Here is a 16687-nt window from a genome sequence, read left to right as displayed (position 1 = left end):
AGACCATGCTGTTCTGTTAAATACTCATTTGCGTAGGAATGAGTGTTGGAGATTCATACTGCACATACATTTTCTGGTAGCAAAATTCTTCCTAGTTTGTAAATGAGAAATTAAGTATTTCGATACTTTTAAAGTGCTCCACAAAGAGCTTTTAGAACTTTCAAATCTGGAAGTCACTAAATGAGAATAGGGCATCTGGGAGGAGAATTCAAGTAGTCAAAAGATTTCATGACAGAAAAAGAGCTTCATTCTTTAGAACTGAACTCAGAAAGTACTCACAGGCTCTCCCCGTGATCCGTCCTGCCCTGGAGCACCTGGAGGTCCCATTTCTCCCTTTTAAGGATGAAAATAAACAGAGAATTCCATTTTCAGGCAGGCTTATAAAATAACATATATATATTAATATTACATATCAATGTATATTAGATACAAACTAAAAAAATTACTTCTATATTATTGATATTAACTTTTCCTGACATCAAATAACTTATTCTGAAATTTGTAAAGTGACTATATAAATATCAAATCTATGCATGACAACAGACAGTTAAGTTATCAAATAACTGTGGTACTGTATACTCATGAGAATAAGATATTATTCTTACCTTCAAAGTAAATGTTACCAAGGATTATATCAATCCTGTTAACATTCTTTATTTGTACTTTTACTTTGTCATCCTATTGGACCTAATTTGACTGTGTCTCCCAAGAGTTGCATTTTAAAACAAAAATAAAGCTTTCATTAAAAATGGAGTTATTTATAGACTACTGTATGAAATTTTTGGCACTTTAGTATCTACTTTTTAAAATAAACATTGAAATGTATATTTTTAGGTAGCTGTCAAAATTACAATTTTTAGTTGCATACCTTTAAAGTCCTATGATCAAATTACTTACGAATCTTATTTTACATCCACCTTTTAGCATCCTAAAAGTTTTTCCCAAATTTAGGCTTTTTTGAAAACTAATAGTCATTAAGAGCCATGCTTTTGTTTCTATTCAGTGAAGTGTTACGTCATAACAAGTGAAGTTCTCTACAAAAAAGTATAGCACACTTGCTTCATACCAGAGAGAACATTTCATCCTACATGAGAGCAAGAGAAAAAATAAAATGAAGGCGTCTTTTTTTTTTGTAAATACCTCAAATGCCTGAGTCAAAATAGGTTTAAGGGAGAAAAGTCTCACAATACATATAATGAAGCATATGCCAACACTGTTTTCCATAGTTTCACATTCTAATGAATTTCTCCAAATTGTAGAAAATGAACCACAGAGAGAAAAATTAATAAAACCTAGCTAATATAATCAGTACTTAGAAAAAAATTCAGTCGTATCACATTACCTGAACACTGATTCTCCCATTTTTAAGAATTCTTGCATTTCATTAACACAGTGAAATACTAACTAAAGCCAAATATTTCGTCTGTTCCAATTTTATTTATAAACATGAGCTGATTGTTGAGAATAAAGCAAAGAATGTTTGCCTCTAAATTAAGCAAATTATGTGGAGGAGGGAAAAGGAGGGGAGTCCCTGCTGATCCAGTGGTTCTACAGAAAAGCTTATGAAAATATCAAAAAGAAACAAATGTATATATTGGATTTACTTAGTTAAAAGCTACAGGGTTAAAGCCTGAAAAATTAAAGGGATACGTCAGGTCCTAAAACAACAGGGAAATGATGCAGTAACTATACATGAACTCGACACATATTGATTCATCAGAAGGATTCATCCAAGTTAGTGGTTCTCAAGTATGGCCCCACCCCAGCCACATCACTTTCACTTCATGTGGCAACTTCTCCCAAGTGCAAAAATTTCAGGCCCTACTGCGGACCTACTGAATCAGAAGCTCTGGATGGTGGAGCCCAGAAATCTGTTTTAACAGATCTCCGGCTCTTTCCAATAATTTGGGAACCATGGCACAGGTCAAGTCATTAGGCCACTTAACTTCCCCTGCCTCCAGGTATATGACTTGTGTAAGCAAATCTGTAGCTTGGATATTTCTGTCTATAAAGTAAAGGGGTGAGAACAATTGCCAAATAGTAGAAACAAGTAATTTTGGATTATGTAACTACTTTGTTGGTAAAAATTCTCTCCTTTTTCTTCTCTGACCATTGACCTAATCTTATTATTTTATTCTAATTAGCAGGAGGTTTTTAAAAAAACTATCAGCAAGGTTTATCAATATAAAATCCCACAATTATTTGATGATTTAGTTTATCCTTATTTTCCCTATTTCTTGTTAGAACAGATCATCAGAATGATGAAGAATTATACAAAGTATCCCCTATTCCTTATAATCTACAGCAATGATTCTCAAACTTTAGTTGCATCCGAATCACCTGGAGGGTTTGTTAGACTGCAGACCGTGGACCCTACCCCAGAGTTTCTGATTTTATAGGTCTGAGGCGGATTCCCAAAAGTTCCCAGGAGATATTATTACTGTTGGCCTTGGAACTGCACTTTGAGAACCACTGCTTTAACCCAGACCTCACTACAGAAACTCATACACCCCTTCTGCTCTTACCAATCTCTCTCTCTGTGAAGTATAATATTATATAGCTTTATACTTGGCACTGAATTTTACAATGGCCAGGTTATTCGGCAAGCATCTCATTTATGTAGGTGTTGTTTTCCTGACTTGCACGTTCTTTAAAGGCAGAAAACATATCTTACAGAGTTTTTTTTTTTAATCACCTAGAATATTAGAATAGTGCTGAACAGAATGCAAGACTATATCTATGGCTATATGTCCCCTTCTTTACAAATATTGAAGCATAACATGGAAGTGGAAGTGGACTATTTATTCTTAAATGCTCAATTCCAAGGGGATAAAGAAAATGGAAAAAAACATTTGTGGATAGGGCTACAACATTTGCTTTTGGTAGATTATGCAGACCAGTGGTTGTAAGATAATGGCCAATAATCTTTACCTAGCAGTGTTCTCTTTATTCTTTTAAAGTTTCATTGGGAGATGATAGGATAATTTCAGCTTGGCTATTATCCATAACATAATTGAATGCAGTATACAACTAACCTGTGAAACTCAATAATGTAACTAAACTTAATCTGATCACTTGATTGTTTTCATGACCTAGAGAACCTGGTCCACTCCAATTTGTTTGGCTGGTGGAAAACGGCATGTAGCATGCCTCCAATTTATCCTTTTGCTATTTTAATGTTAACTTCTTTCTTTATTTAAAAAATAGTTGAGAAAATGTCATGCTAAACTATATTCGTCAACCAAATTTCTATAGTTAATGTCAAAGATGATTTATTCTGCAACAAACCAGTTATTTTTAAGGAGGAAATTTAACCAAAAACAGACATATGAAACTTGCATTGCATGTGTATCTTCTTTCATGCTGTGGTCTTTGGTACTTATCCACAAAAAAATAAAAGGATGGAAAATAGTTTGCAGCCATAGCAACCCTCAAAATCAGGTGGAAGATATGTGACCATTACAATATAATTTAATTTTGAGGAAGATACTTACTTTGTTACTAAACACTTTATTTTGACTTTAATCTTACTGAATGTTTTATTTAGTATGTAAACAAATCTCTAGCATGCCAGAGGTTATATTGAAAATGTAAGGCTGGGAAGCTTCCCCTGGCTGACCAAATAAACAGACATGAAGTTTGGAAGGCATCGTGTATATAGACAGGATCACACAAACTAAACTTGGAATTCTAGCTCTGCCATGTAAGTGACTGCACTTTTGAGTAAATTCTTCAGCCTCTCTTAATCTATTCTTAATGTCTAAATAACATTAATACTCCGATTTCACAAGTCTTTTTTAAATAAAAAAATAAGAGCTTTTGTGAAAGTGCCTTGCATAGCTCTAAGCACGAAAGAGAACATCCATAAAAGTTAGTTACTCCACTGCCACCAAAAAAAGTTGCAATTTTAACAATCCTTTACCTTTATGGTTTTTTTCGCATTTAAATATTATTTTTTTATATTTGTACTGTTGTGGTTTGGCAATATAATTTAGACAAAATGAGTTTTTTAAAAAATAAGGTCAATATGTTAATCTAGTGAAAATGTTATAAAACAATAGAGTCAATAGTTTAATCATCACTTTCTATATTTGGAAAAGATTACTTGGGTATAACATGGTTTTTCAACAATTTGGTGAGAGAAATTTTCATTGGTTATTTAATTATGGCTATATAATCTTGGACAAATTATTTCGTCTCTTCATTCCTTAGTTTCCTCATCTGTAAAAGGAAAATTTTTTTCACTTATAACTCATAATGACTTATAATATTAATGAAAAAACACATTTGAAGTGCTGGAGAAAGAGCCATGCCTGCAGTAAGTATCCAATAAATTCTGTTTTTTGTCATCATCTGTCCTCTTCTGTATTCCTTTCTTTTCACACCCAGTTTAAACACCATGTTTCAGTATTTCAATTGCTCTCTTAACTAAAATTCTTACTCCTTTACCTCACTATTCATCTGCTTCGCTTGCTTATGCAAACCTCAATACTAATAAATCAAACTGAAAGCCTCTTTAGACTTGCTCTTGGGCTTCTAAGTATAGCCATGGGAGGGAAAAAAGGTATGATAGTCACACAAATTGTAACTTCCAGTTCAATTAGACTTCAATGCAGCTTCTATATATCCTTAATCTCCTCTTTGTCTTATTTTCCCTGCAGTTATATAAAATTTACCCAGTCAAAAAATAATTGCTTTTTGTCCCCTCTCAACACGTGACAATTCTCACCTCCTTAGAGAAAACAAAAGCCAAACACCCTTTCACCAAACTAAAAATCACTACCAAGTCTCTTCATTCCCCTTTCCAAATGAGCTGGAGCTCCTTATACAGATCTAACTACTTGTTGGACATCTACTCTTAGATGTTCCATGAGAATCTTAAATGAACACATTATACTTCTCATTTCTCGACCTCTTCAACAGAAGATATACTAAACTCTTCCCAAAAAATAATTCCATTGAGTAAAGAAACTTTTGCCTTCACTATAATTAATGGAGGAGACACTCTAAGAAGCCTGGTTAGTCACTCCTGCCTATTATTGCAAGTCTAAAAGTATATATAAGACATTTCAAACTGAAAAAGAATTGGCAGACACTATCCAAACAAAACTACTAAAAGAAAAAATAGAAAATGAGAATAAAAACATTTCAGCAAATTTCCCTCACACAAAAATAAACACAAAGCATAAGAGAACTGCAACAAGATCCTGTCACCTGGATTAACATTATACAAGCATTTTCAGATGTAAAAAAGAAATATATAAAATAAGAATTAAATTAATTCAACAAATAAGTTGAAAAGACAAAATCATGTCCGATATTATGATTACGTTACTAGAAACAAAGGGGGAATAGATTTAATTTAAAATTTGAAAAGGCATTGAGGAAGAAACTAAATATAGCCAACAAAAATTAATTTTAGAAGAGATAAAAAGAATCAGAAAATGACAGAGGTAGAAGATAGTCGAAAAAGTCTGAACATATCCTTAACTGGAGTCCTTAGATATAAACCAAAACAATGTAAAACAAATTTTCTTTAAAACTAAAATGCAAGAAAACATTCCAGAATTAAAAGAAGCCCTGAATCTTTTTACTGAAAGGATTTTAGGGTAACTAATATTCTTAATTCTGAGATATAAATTATGCTATTAGACTTTAAACATAAAGTTAAAAACAAAACAAAACAAAACAAAAAACTCTGGGCTTCCATACAAAAAGACAGAGCCACTTACAAAGGAAAGACAATTAGGTTGACAATATACATGATGGCAATGGAGCAACATATCAAAGAAATTCAGAGAAAAACAGTGAAAACAGTGAGGTAACGGTTTTACAGTTAGCCAAGTGACAAGTAACAAGAAGATAGAAAAATATGTTAAAATGTAAGAATTCAGGGAATACTGTATTCATAAGCCCTACCTAAGGAATACACTAGGGGAGAAGCTTCATCAATCAAAATTATGACAATGGAATATTGGTCATAGGGCTGATGATGAACACTTGAATATATTTAATTGCAGATCTGAAACAAAAATGAAGAGTAAAAAAATTATTTATAAATATTGTATATTCTAAAAGAGTAGAAGTAATAAGATTAAATAAAAAGAAAAGGAAAATGGAAAGAGAAAAATAGAATTAATTCATTAATTTTGACACAGATAATAGGGTACCATTTAAAGTTAATAAAAAAATGATGAGATGCCTAAGTAGGCAAAGGGAGACTAAGTAAATTCTGAAATGTTTTTTTTAGACTACTAAAGGTATCAGTGTAAAGACCTTCAGTCGTTAACTGCTATATGGTATATTTGAAAGTTAAGACAGTCAATCCTAAGCATTCTCAACACAAGAAAATAATTTTTGTTTTTATTTTGTATCTGTGAGATGATAGATGTTAACTAAACTTACTGTGATAACCATTTTAAGATATATGTCAGTCAAATCATTATGCTATATACCTTAAACTTATACATGTTTATGTCACTTATCTCAGTCAAACTGGAAAAAAGACAAATAATAAGAAATATATAAATCTTCCTAAATCCCAAAGAAAATAAAAGTAAAAAAGAAAACGGTCAGATGGAGAAAGAAGCATAGTAAACGCGTATAGTAAGTATAACAAAACTATAAGTATCATGACAAAGATCAAACTTATCAGTCCATAAAAATAGACTCAATCTTTTAAAAGAAAAAAAAATTCAAATTGCTTTAAAAAGCAAAGACCAACTCAATGCTTGATATAGGAGAAACAGTAAAACGAAGTGATTCAAAAGCTAAAGCTAATCAATAGAAGAATAGCCAAAAGTTTAGCAAGCAAATAATCAGAAAGGAAAGTAATCCTGATATAAGACAATGTAGAATTCAAGCTAAAAATTATCAAAGGAAACAAAGAATGACATTTTGTAATGTTGAAGCCACAATTAAACGTGAAGATGTAACAGTTATAAATATCCATACAACAAATAACATAAAAACCACCTTCATGAAACAGAAGATGGAAGGAGAAACAGATGAAATGCACTAATACACCACTAACAGGACAGTAACACACCACGCTCTGTCCAAGGCAGGTCAAAGAAACCAAAATTAAGTATATAGAAGATCTAAAAAGATATTTAAAAAAATAAATCTTACAAATGTATATTGTGTTTCACATTCTCAAAATAGAGATTTACCTTCTCATATGCACAGGGAACATTCCTGAAAATTGAACATATAATAAGTCAAAGAAAAAAAATTCAATAAATCCCATATAGAAATTATACAAACAACATTCTCTGATACAGTGCAATAAAATAAAAATTTAAAAATAGAATCAAAATTAAAGATCTTTCAACCTAAAAAAAAGGTTTACACTTTTAAACAACTCTTAAAAAAGGAAAATAAAATCAAAAGTGCAGAATTTCTAGAAATAACATTAATGAAATAATTGTACATTAAAATCAAGTAAATGTAATTGAAGCAACAATCAGAAAAACATTTAAAATTTACCTAGAGCAAAAAATAGTAAAAAAAAAAAAAAAAAAAAAAAAAAAAAAAAGAATTTTTGAATAATAGGCAACATAATAGAATACGGAAGTTCATACGATCAAGAAAAAAAGTAAAAATAAAAGCATATTCAGAGTAAGTAATGACAAAGGGAAAGCAATCATTGAACATAGATAACTTCTTAAAAATTATGACAGTAATTTGCACATTATACAAATCACTTGAAAAATCTAGCTTAAATGGCTAATTTCCTAAGAAAATGAAGTTTACTATTATCCACCCTATGAGAGATAGAATGCTTAAGACAATTTTCACATAAGAGAAAATTATAAAAGAATTACTCAAAAAAAAGCTTCAGGAACAGATAGCAGAAGGAAAAAACCCTCAGGTAATTGATTTCAATTATAACTATCAAGAAAAAATCATTATTACAAAATATAACTTCAGAAATAAAATATAAAATGTCGTTCTAAATTCTACATTAAAAGGACAAGAATAATGTAATATTATAAATAAAATATGCCAACAAATTTGAAAGTTAAATGCAATGGACAAATTCTCTGAGGCACAAATTACCAAAACATAATCAAGAAGAAAGAAAAAAGCTAAATAGTCCTATATTTAGCAAAGGAATTTAATTAGTAACTAAACTCTTCCTCACACCTACAAAGACCAGGTTCACATGGCTTCACTAGTGAATTCTACCAAACGAATAAGGAAGAAATGATACCAATTCTACATAAACACTTTCAGAAAACAGAACCTAGCGTGACCTGAACAACAAAGCTATACAAAAATATCACAGGAACCAATATCCCTCATGACCGCAGTTTACACAAAAGCTCTTAATTAAATATTTTCAAGTTAAATCTAGAAATATATAAAAACATAATAAAACCAATTGGGGTTTATCCCAATAATGCAAAAATCAATGTTGTAAATCATTTTAAATAAGAAAGGATAACCATATAATTAACTCAATAAATGCAGAAAAAATTTCTGACAAAATTCAACACCTAATTATAATTAAAAAGAGAAAAACCTCTGAAGAAACCAGGAATAAAAAAAAAATTTCCTCAACTTGATGAAGCCAATTACTCTTACTAGTGAAAAATTGAGGTCAGAAACAAGGCAAGAATGTTTGCTGTCACCACTTTTATTCAATATTGTATTAGAGGGTCTTGTCAGTGCAATAAAACTATTAAAGTAAATAAAAGTCACATAAATTAGTATAGAAAACTGTCTTTATTTTAAGCAAGCAATATGATCACTGAAGAAAAAATCCTAAGGTATTTGCAGTTACAAGAACCAATTAAGTCCAGCAATACTTCAGGATATATAATATATAATCTATATACCAAAATCAATTGTAATATATTTTCATAAACTAGCAAAAAAATAATAAATTTATTAAAAATCTATTCAAAAGTATGAAAAAATAAAATACTTGGGTATGAATTTAACAAAAAACACATAAGATCTGTACACTGAAAACTATAAAACATTGCTAAGATAAATTAAAGAAAATCTACACAAATGGAACAATGTTCTAAGGTAGAAGACTCAATATCATTACCACAGCAACTCCCCCCAAATAAATGTAAAGATATGTAGATACCCTACTCTCAAAGAGTTGGAGCTTAATTTCACTCCCACTCCCGTCTTTAGTAGGGGCTGGACTTGGTGACTCACTTTTAAAGAGAATGTGGAAAGAAAACAGCAACTTTATGGTACAAAAACCTGACAGATACTACCATACCAAGTGAACAAAGTTAATAAAACCAATGATTACTCACATGGATAGCTTATACTCTCTGATATGATGAGAAGGGCACTCACTTCAGTGTTATCCTTCCTCCCAAAAAACCATAATCCTAATCTAATCATGAGAAAAACATCAGACAGACTCAAATTGTTTTGACAGTCTACAAAATACCTGATCAGTGCCCTTCAAAGTTATCAAAGTCATGAAAAAACTGAAACATTATCACAGATCAAAGGAGACTAGAAACAGAAAAGACTGAAACATTATCACAGATCAAAGGAGACTAAGAAGGCATGACAAATAAATGCAATGTGGCGTATCCTGAACTGAAACCTGGAACAAAGGACAGTGGTGGGAAACTAATGAAATTCTTATAAAATATTGAGTTAGATTTACAGCAATTTGCCAATATTGATTTCTAGTCTTGACAAATGTGCTGTAGTAATATCAGATGTTAGCATCAGGAAACACTGGGTAAACCATTCAAGGAAACTCTCTGTACTATAGCTGCAACTTTTCTGTAAATCTAAAATTATTTCAAACTAAAAAGTTTAACAAACCTCAGAAGGCTTTTTTGTAAAAACCTTCAAGCTGATACTATAGCTTATATGGTATTTATACGAATCTAAAATCTAAAACAGAGTACTTATACTACCTAATTTCAAGACTTATTTTTAGCTATGGTAATCAAGACTGTGTTATTGAAGAAGATTGAGGTATAGATTATTAAAACAGACCCGAGAGTCCAAAAGTAGTTCCACACAGATATTGATCAATTGATATTTGGAAAAAAATGCTCAAGTAATTCAGTGGAAAATGATAGTCTTTTCAATAAATGGTACTGGAATGATTGGATCTTCAAATGGAAAAAAACTTAACCTTGACTTTTACTTCACACCATACATACATAGAAATTAATTCAAAGTGGATCACGGACCTAAACCTAAGATGATAATAATTTATAAAATATTAAGAAAATGTAATGTTCTAGATATGTGTCTAGAAAAATTTGTTTTCTTTTAGAGAGAAGGAGAAAATTTTGTGATCTTAAGTCATGTAAAGATTCTTAAATAGTACACGAAGGCATAAATAATTTTAAAAATCTAAGAAATTGAAATTCATGCAGATAAAAAACTTTTTCCCAACAAAAGATAACATTTAGAAAATGAAAAGGCAATCCAAAGATTGGGAGAATTAATTTGCAAACATATATCTGATAAAGAACTTATATCCAAAATATATGAAGAACTCTTATAACTCATTAATAAGAAGGCAAACAACCCTCCCCACCCCCCAAATTTAAGTCGTCAAATGTTTGAATAGACATTTCACAAAAGAAGATATATCGATGGCCAACAAGCTCATAAAAAGATGCCAACACTATCGGTCATCAGGAAAATGCAAAATAAAACCACAATAAGATACCATTAGACACCAACTAAAGTAGCTAAAATATTAAAAGGGTGATAATACTAAGTGTTGGCAGAATTTGGTAAAACTAGAATTGGAAATAGAAAAGTATGCAACCACTTTGGAAAATAGTTTTAGAGTTTCTTAAGAAGTCAAATGTACATTCATCATACAACTCAGCAATTCTACTAGGTATCAACTCAAGAGAAACTACAACATATCCAACTAAGATAGCTATAAGAATATTCATATCAACATTACTCATAAATGTCAAATATAAGAAACAAGTCAAATGTTCATCAACTGATGAATGAAAATAACAACTGTCATACATCCATATGGCTAAATACTGCATTATTACATTGAATTAAAATTAAAAGAGCGACATAAATAGTGACAGAAAGTAAAGCAGTAGTTGCCTAGTGCTAAAGGGTAGGATTGAGAATTAACTGCTAAAGAGAACTCTTTGGGGTTACAAAAATTGTAAAACTTGAATTTGGTGGTAGTTGCACAAAATGTATAAGTGTTATTATATATAAATTGTACTTCAATAAAGCTGTAAAAATGAAACTATTTACAATAGCATCAGCAATATTAAATACATGGGGGAAAAACTAACAAAAGATATGCTACACCTTTATGAAGAAAATTAGTAAACTTTTTTGATAAACATTTAAAGAGGACCTAAATAAGAGATATACCACAAAAAATAAACAAACACAAATACATACATAACCATGATCAAATTTAGTATTACCAATAATAAGACAGATATTATGTGCCTTGAGGTATGTAATAGAAAGCATAAAACATTAGGTATATTGTATTCTTGCCAAAATGTTTATCCTGAATGCAATCATAAAGAAACAATCAGAAAATTTCTTTAATATTGATACAATAATATTAACTAATAATCCAAATTATGTGACCTACAGAAAATGTTATATCATGTCATGAAAGACCAGAAGGGAGAAAAAAGGGGACCTTTAGTCACAGATATTTGGTCAAACCCCAGTCTAGATAGTGCTTTGACAGGTTTTTTGTTTTTGTTTTTTTTTTAAGATGTAATTAACATTTAAAATAATAGACTTGGAGTAAAACAGATTATCATCCTAATGTGGGTGGGGCTTCTCCAACTCCATGAAGGCCTTAGGAGAAAATGACTGAAGCCCCCTGAGGATGAAAGAATTCTGTTTCCAGCCTGCCTTTATACTTAATTCTTCCCTGGGTTCTAGTCTGCTAGTCTGCCCTGCATATTTTGGACCTGCCAGCCCCACAACTGTGTGAGCCACTTTCTTAAATGAATCAATCAACCTCAAGGTCTATCTCTGTCTCTGTCTCCTTCTCTCCCTCCCTCCCCCCACAGATGGACAGACAGACACACACACACGCAGACACACACACAGATCCTATTGGTTCATTTCTCTAAAAGACCCTAATAGATATTTACAGATCTTGATTGTATCCAGGTAAAAAGAAACTAGTTATTTAGGACATTTGGGGGATAACTAGAAAAATTCAAATGTAGGCTCAATGTCAGAAAATATTATTGTATTGATGTTAAATCATTTGGGTGTCATAATGGAAATTAAAGAATTCTTGAGAGATACAGGCTTAAGTATTTAGGAGAGAAATGCACAGTATCTATAATTTACATCTCAGTGGTAAAAAAAATATTATAGAAATATTCATATATTTGTGTACTTCAATTTTCTGTAGGAAACTTTCCAAAACAAACAAACAAAAAATTGGGGGGGGGGGCAGGGAGATGATGGAGGAAATAGGTTTGAAAAAGGTCAGAGAAAAATTAGATATGACTATTCGAAGATTTCAAAAAAGAAATATAAACTGTAGAATATTCAGACAAAACTTTATTACTCAGTGATAAATGAAATGAGCTATCAAGCTATGAGAAGACTTGGAGGAAGCTTAAATGCATATTACTAAGTGAAAGAAGTCAATCTAAAAAGGCTATATACTATATGATTCCAACTATATGACATTCTGGAAAAGATATGGAGATAGTAAATAGATCAGGGATTGCCAAGAGTTGAAGGGAGGGAAGGATGAATAATCAGAGCACAAAAGATTTTTATGGCAGTGAAACTATTATATATGATATTATAGAACACCCAATGGAAATGCGAATTTTGAGTGATAATAATATATCAGAGTAGGTTCATTAATTGTAATAAATGTTCCACCCTGGTGTGAGAAGTTGATAGTAGGGGAAGCTGTGGGCAGGGGAGAGGGGGCATAACTTGGGAACTACTCTAAAAAATAAAGATTAAGTAAATATCCTTTTTTAAAAAATCAAAAATAATTCCAGTAAAAATTATACACAGATAAGAAAGAATAAGCTTTATTGTTTTTAGGAGATCCATACTAGTCAGAAAATTGAAGACACACCGAGGTTAAATATGAAGGGTGGCATGAACCTATCAGGAAAGCAAATATCAAGAGTAAAGTAACCTCAAAATGTTAAACATAGTATGTGCTCTAGCAATTCCACTACTAGGAGTTAACCCAACAGAAATGAAAACATACATCCTCACAAAAACTTGTACATAAATATCCATAAAAGCACTAGGTATAATAATAGCCAAATAGCTCAATGTTCATCAATTGATGAATGAATAAATAAAATGTCACAGATTCTTACAATGAAACATTATCAGCCATAAAAATAAAGTACTGTTACAAGCCAAAATGTAAATGAAGCTGGAAAACATGGTAAGTGAAAGAGATTAGGCACAAAAGACCACATATTATATGATTCCATTTATAGTAATGTCCAGAATAGGCAAATGCATGGAGACACGAGGTATCTTAGAGTTTGCACAGGGCTGGAAGTGAAAGAATAATGGCTTGGGTGGAAATAGGGAGTGACTGCTAGTGATTATAGGGTTTTTTTTATAGGTAATGAAAATGTCTTAATTAGATTGTGTTCTCCGTTACAAAGAGACTAGATTATAAACTGTTAGAGTAGGGGTCATGATTTTGTTCTCTTCTGTATGTCTAGCACTTAATAACTATTTAATTAATAAACAAATGAGAAATAAAATGCATAACCAGTTCATATTCCTAAACTCTTGAAAATGGACTCCAATATTTTACATTCAGGAAGTACTATCTATAATCTTCGAGGAGTCAAGGAGAAATGGACAATTTTCCCAAAGGAAGAAACAACAACTACAGACCAAGAAAATTTAGACTTAATTTCTGAGCAAGTTTGGGCTTCAAAGTACTGACCATTAGGAATCATGGTGATATCCCTAAACCTAACGCTTGACCAAGTAGCCTCAATGGCTGATGTGTTACATAAATCCTCTCTTTAGGTATCCAAAATAGCTTATAATAGGACAATGATGTGGGTTATTTACACATTCCAGATGCACTGACTTGAATATATATATGTATGCCTAACGTCCATTTAATGAGTCACACCACAGAAAGCCCATTTCTATTTGATAATTGACTTCCCAAAAAAGTTATGTAAAAATATGATGGTGCTAACACACCACCATAAGGGCATGTGCTTTTGAGGGTTTTTTTGGAGGTGGTGAATGATTGCCACTTTGCAGTTCTTCTTGGTCTAATTCTCCCATACTTATGACACTTAACTGATAAACGAAGTTGCCACAGTTAAGGGTACAATTCCCCTACACACACATCTGAAACCTTATTCCCTTGGGAGACAGAGCTAAGAATGTGTGCCTCTAACCCACCAAATAAACCGATCTGAATGGCTTTTCAATGAAGTTCAACCTTTTAATACCCTGGGATTTTATTTCTAACACATACAAATTCACAGAGGCTCAAAAGAAATTTAGTATCATTTTTATTTATTTATTTTCTTTTCTAGTATCATTTTTAAATTGCAGTAAAACAACTTTTAGCTCATTAATTTTATATTAATGTCTTATGTAAAGAAGTTAAATATTGGTACTTTTTCTAATGTTCACTCATAAGTTACGGAAATCGTTTCTGTTCTTTTTGTAAATACCTTGTAACCAGGACTACCCATTAATCCATCCTTTCCATGTCTTCCTGGTTCTCCCTGAAAAATAAATACCTGTATTTTAATATATTTTTGCACTAATTTTTCTTTTTAAAGAAAAATACTATAAGATACTTTTATTTAAAGTAAAACATGCAAGAACTTTTTTTTTTTTTTTTTTTAATCAAACTCACAGCACGTCCAGGAAGGCCAGGAAAACCATCATTCCCCTTTTCACCTTTTGCACCCTGTATTAAAAAAGAACGCTTAAAAAAACAACCTCTATAATGTTTTAAAATTCCAACTCATATTTAAAGGAAAGTTAACTTTATTATGTAGGAACAGAATTCTTGGATCTACAGCTTGTATTGGCCCTGCAACTACTGGCAGAGCATTATTTTAGCAGGGTAGTGGACAAAACATAAAACCTTGAAAATATTACTGAATGCGGAATTATTATAAGCATCTAAACACAGAAACCACATCCTGGAAAAATTAAAAGGCAAAGCGCATTTTAAATACACAGAGAATATAATCTTCCTTCAATGTGAAGAAATAGAAAGGGCCATAACATCAATTCTCAACAGATATGCTGTTAAAAGTTTGGATTGATCAGTAACACAAGGTATTCTTATAGACCACCAGGCAGAACAGTCACCAGTTATTTTTCGATTTTTTCATTGTTCTGAATAAATCCCTGAGAAGGATGAATAAAACTAATTGCTATACTAGGGGGATAGGACTGAAATTAAAATGATCTATTTCCATTATATTGAAAGATCAATATAGATACTTAGATTTGTGATCCACACTTCCCTTTTTGCCATAAAATCCAGGTAATCCTTTATCTCCTCTGGGGCCCATTTCACCCTAAAAGACAAAAATATTGAATTTTAGAGAACTATGAATATTTCCTCTATAAAGAAAAACAACACCAATTATAAAAAACAGAGTTTAGTATGCCAATATCAAAATAAAACAGAAACAAAATAAATTTTGTTTACAAAAGTCCTATTTTCCAGGCTTTATAAAGAAAAACAAGGAAAAATAAGGACAGTTGATATTATAACAGGACCTATAATATAGGGTGCATGATAAGAAAATTTCCAAATAGTAAATAGTAAATTTTTAAATATTTTAAGATTTACAACTGGAAATTTTAAAGGGAATTTGGAAAAGTTTTATGTGAATTATGATATTAATCTTAACTTAATCACTTACTTTAATACAATTTAATTTATATGTGAGCATTTATTTATAACACATCTGTAACATAAAACATTTTCAATTTGAAGTAAAATATGGCATTGCTGAATTTAAAAAGACAAGATTTTTTCAACCTTTGATCCTGGCATTCCATGAAGCCCAGGAAAACCTGGAAGTCCACGGTCACCCTGAAAATAAAACTGAAATTAATAAAAGAAAACATTTCAGCTTAAGAAATAATTATCATATATCTTTCAACCTCGCCCTTGTCAAAATCCATTGAAAAGAAATCTGCTAACAGTTGAATGCACATTTACATTAAAACCACATTTTTATGAAAGATTAATCCTCATTTATCAGGGTTTATGTTCTGAGAGGCAAAGTACCTGGGAACCCAGGGGAATCTCATCAACAATCCTGACCACACCCTTAGAGAGCAACCACCTATTCCAAAAATATTTAACTCAAGACACATGAGTTAATTGAAATGATTTAGCTCTAACACTGTGGAATTATCTTCTGAGGTCCCAACTAGTTGAAAAAAGTCAGACCCTGAACTGAAAGTTTCAAAACACCTTAGGACTCTGTGGATTTTTTTTTTTTAAATTTCTGATCTTCATAATTGTTCATAGTAGGTATCCACTCAGATATGTCTATGAAAATGAAAGGTCTTAAGTTATCTCCAAAAGAGAGGAGATGAAGAATACTCACAACAGCTTGAAAGAAACAAAAAGTATACCATATTTTATATCTATCCATATCATTTTTGGTTTCTTTAATTGAGCTATAAAGTCTATCTGGTATAAAAGGTATGCTAGACT

General features: G+C 31.3%; 1 protein-coding gene across 1 annotated transcript in view; it reads right to left on the bottom strand.

Annotated features, from left to right (window-relative positions):
• COL21A1 (collagen type XXI alpha 1 chain) overlaps nt 1-16687 on the bottom strand; it is a 166960-nt gene that overhangs the window by 42276 nt on the left and 107997 nt on the right. The window contains exons 13-17 of the mRNA XM_023520361.1: nt 16001-16054; nt 15477-15530; nt 14855-14908; nt 14667-14720; nt 280-333 (exon numbers count right to left, since the gene is read on the bottom strand). Of these exons, the coding sequence (XP_023376129.1) occupies nt 280-333; nt 14667-14720; nt 14855-14908; nt 15477-15530; nt 16001-16054 (270 nt within the window). The remainder of the gene's footprint in view (nt 1-279; nt 334-14666; nt 14721-14854; nt 14909-15476; nt 15531-16000; nt 16055-16687) is intronic.

This window comes from Pteropus vampyrus, unplaced genomic scaffold (genome assembly GCF_000151845.1).
Source record: "Pteropus vampyrus isolate Shadow unplaced genomic scaffold, Pvam_2.0 Scaffold260, whole genome shotgun sequence".
Classification (NCBI taxonomy): Eukaryota; Metazoa; Chordata; class Mammalia; order Chiroptera; family Pteropodidae; genus Pteropus; species Pteropus vampyrus.
This window is presented reverse-complemented; position numbering and strand designations above follow the sequence as displayed.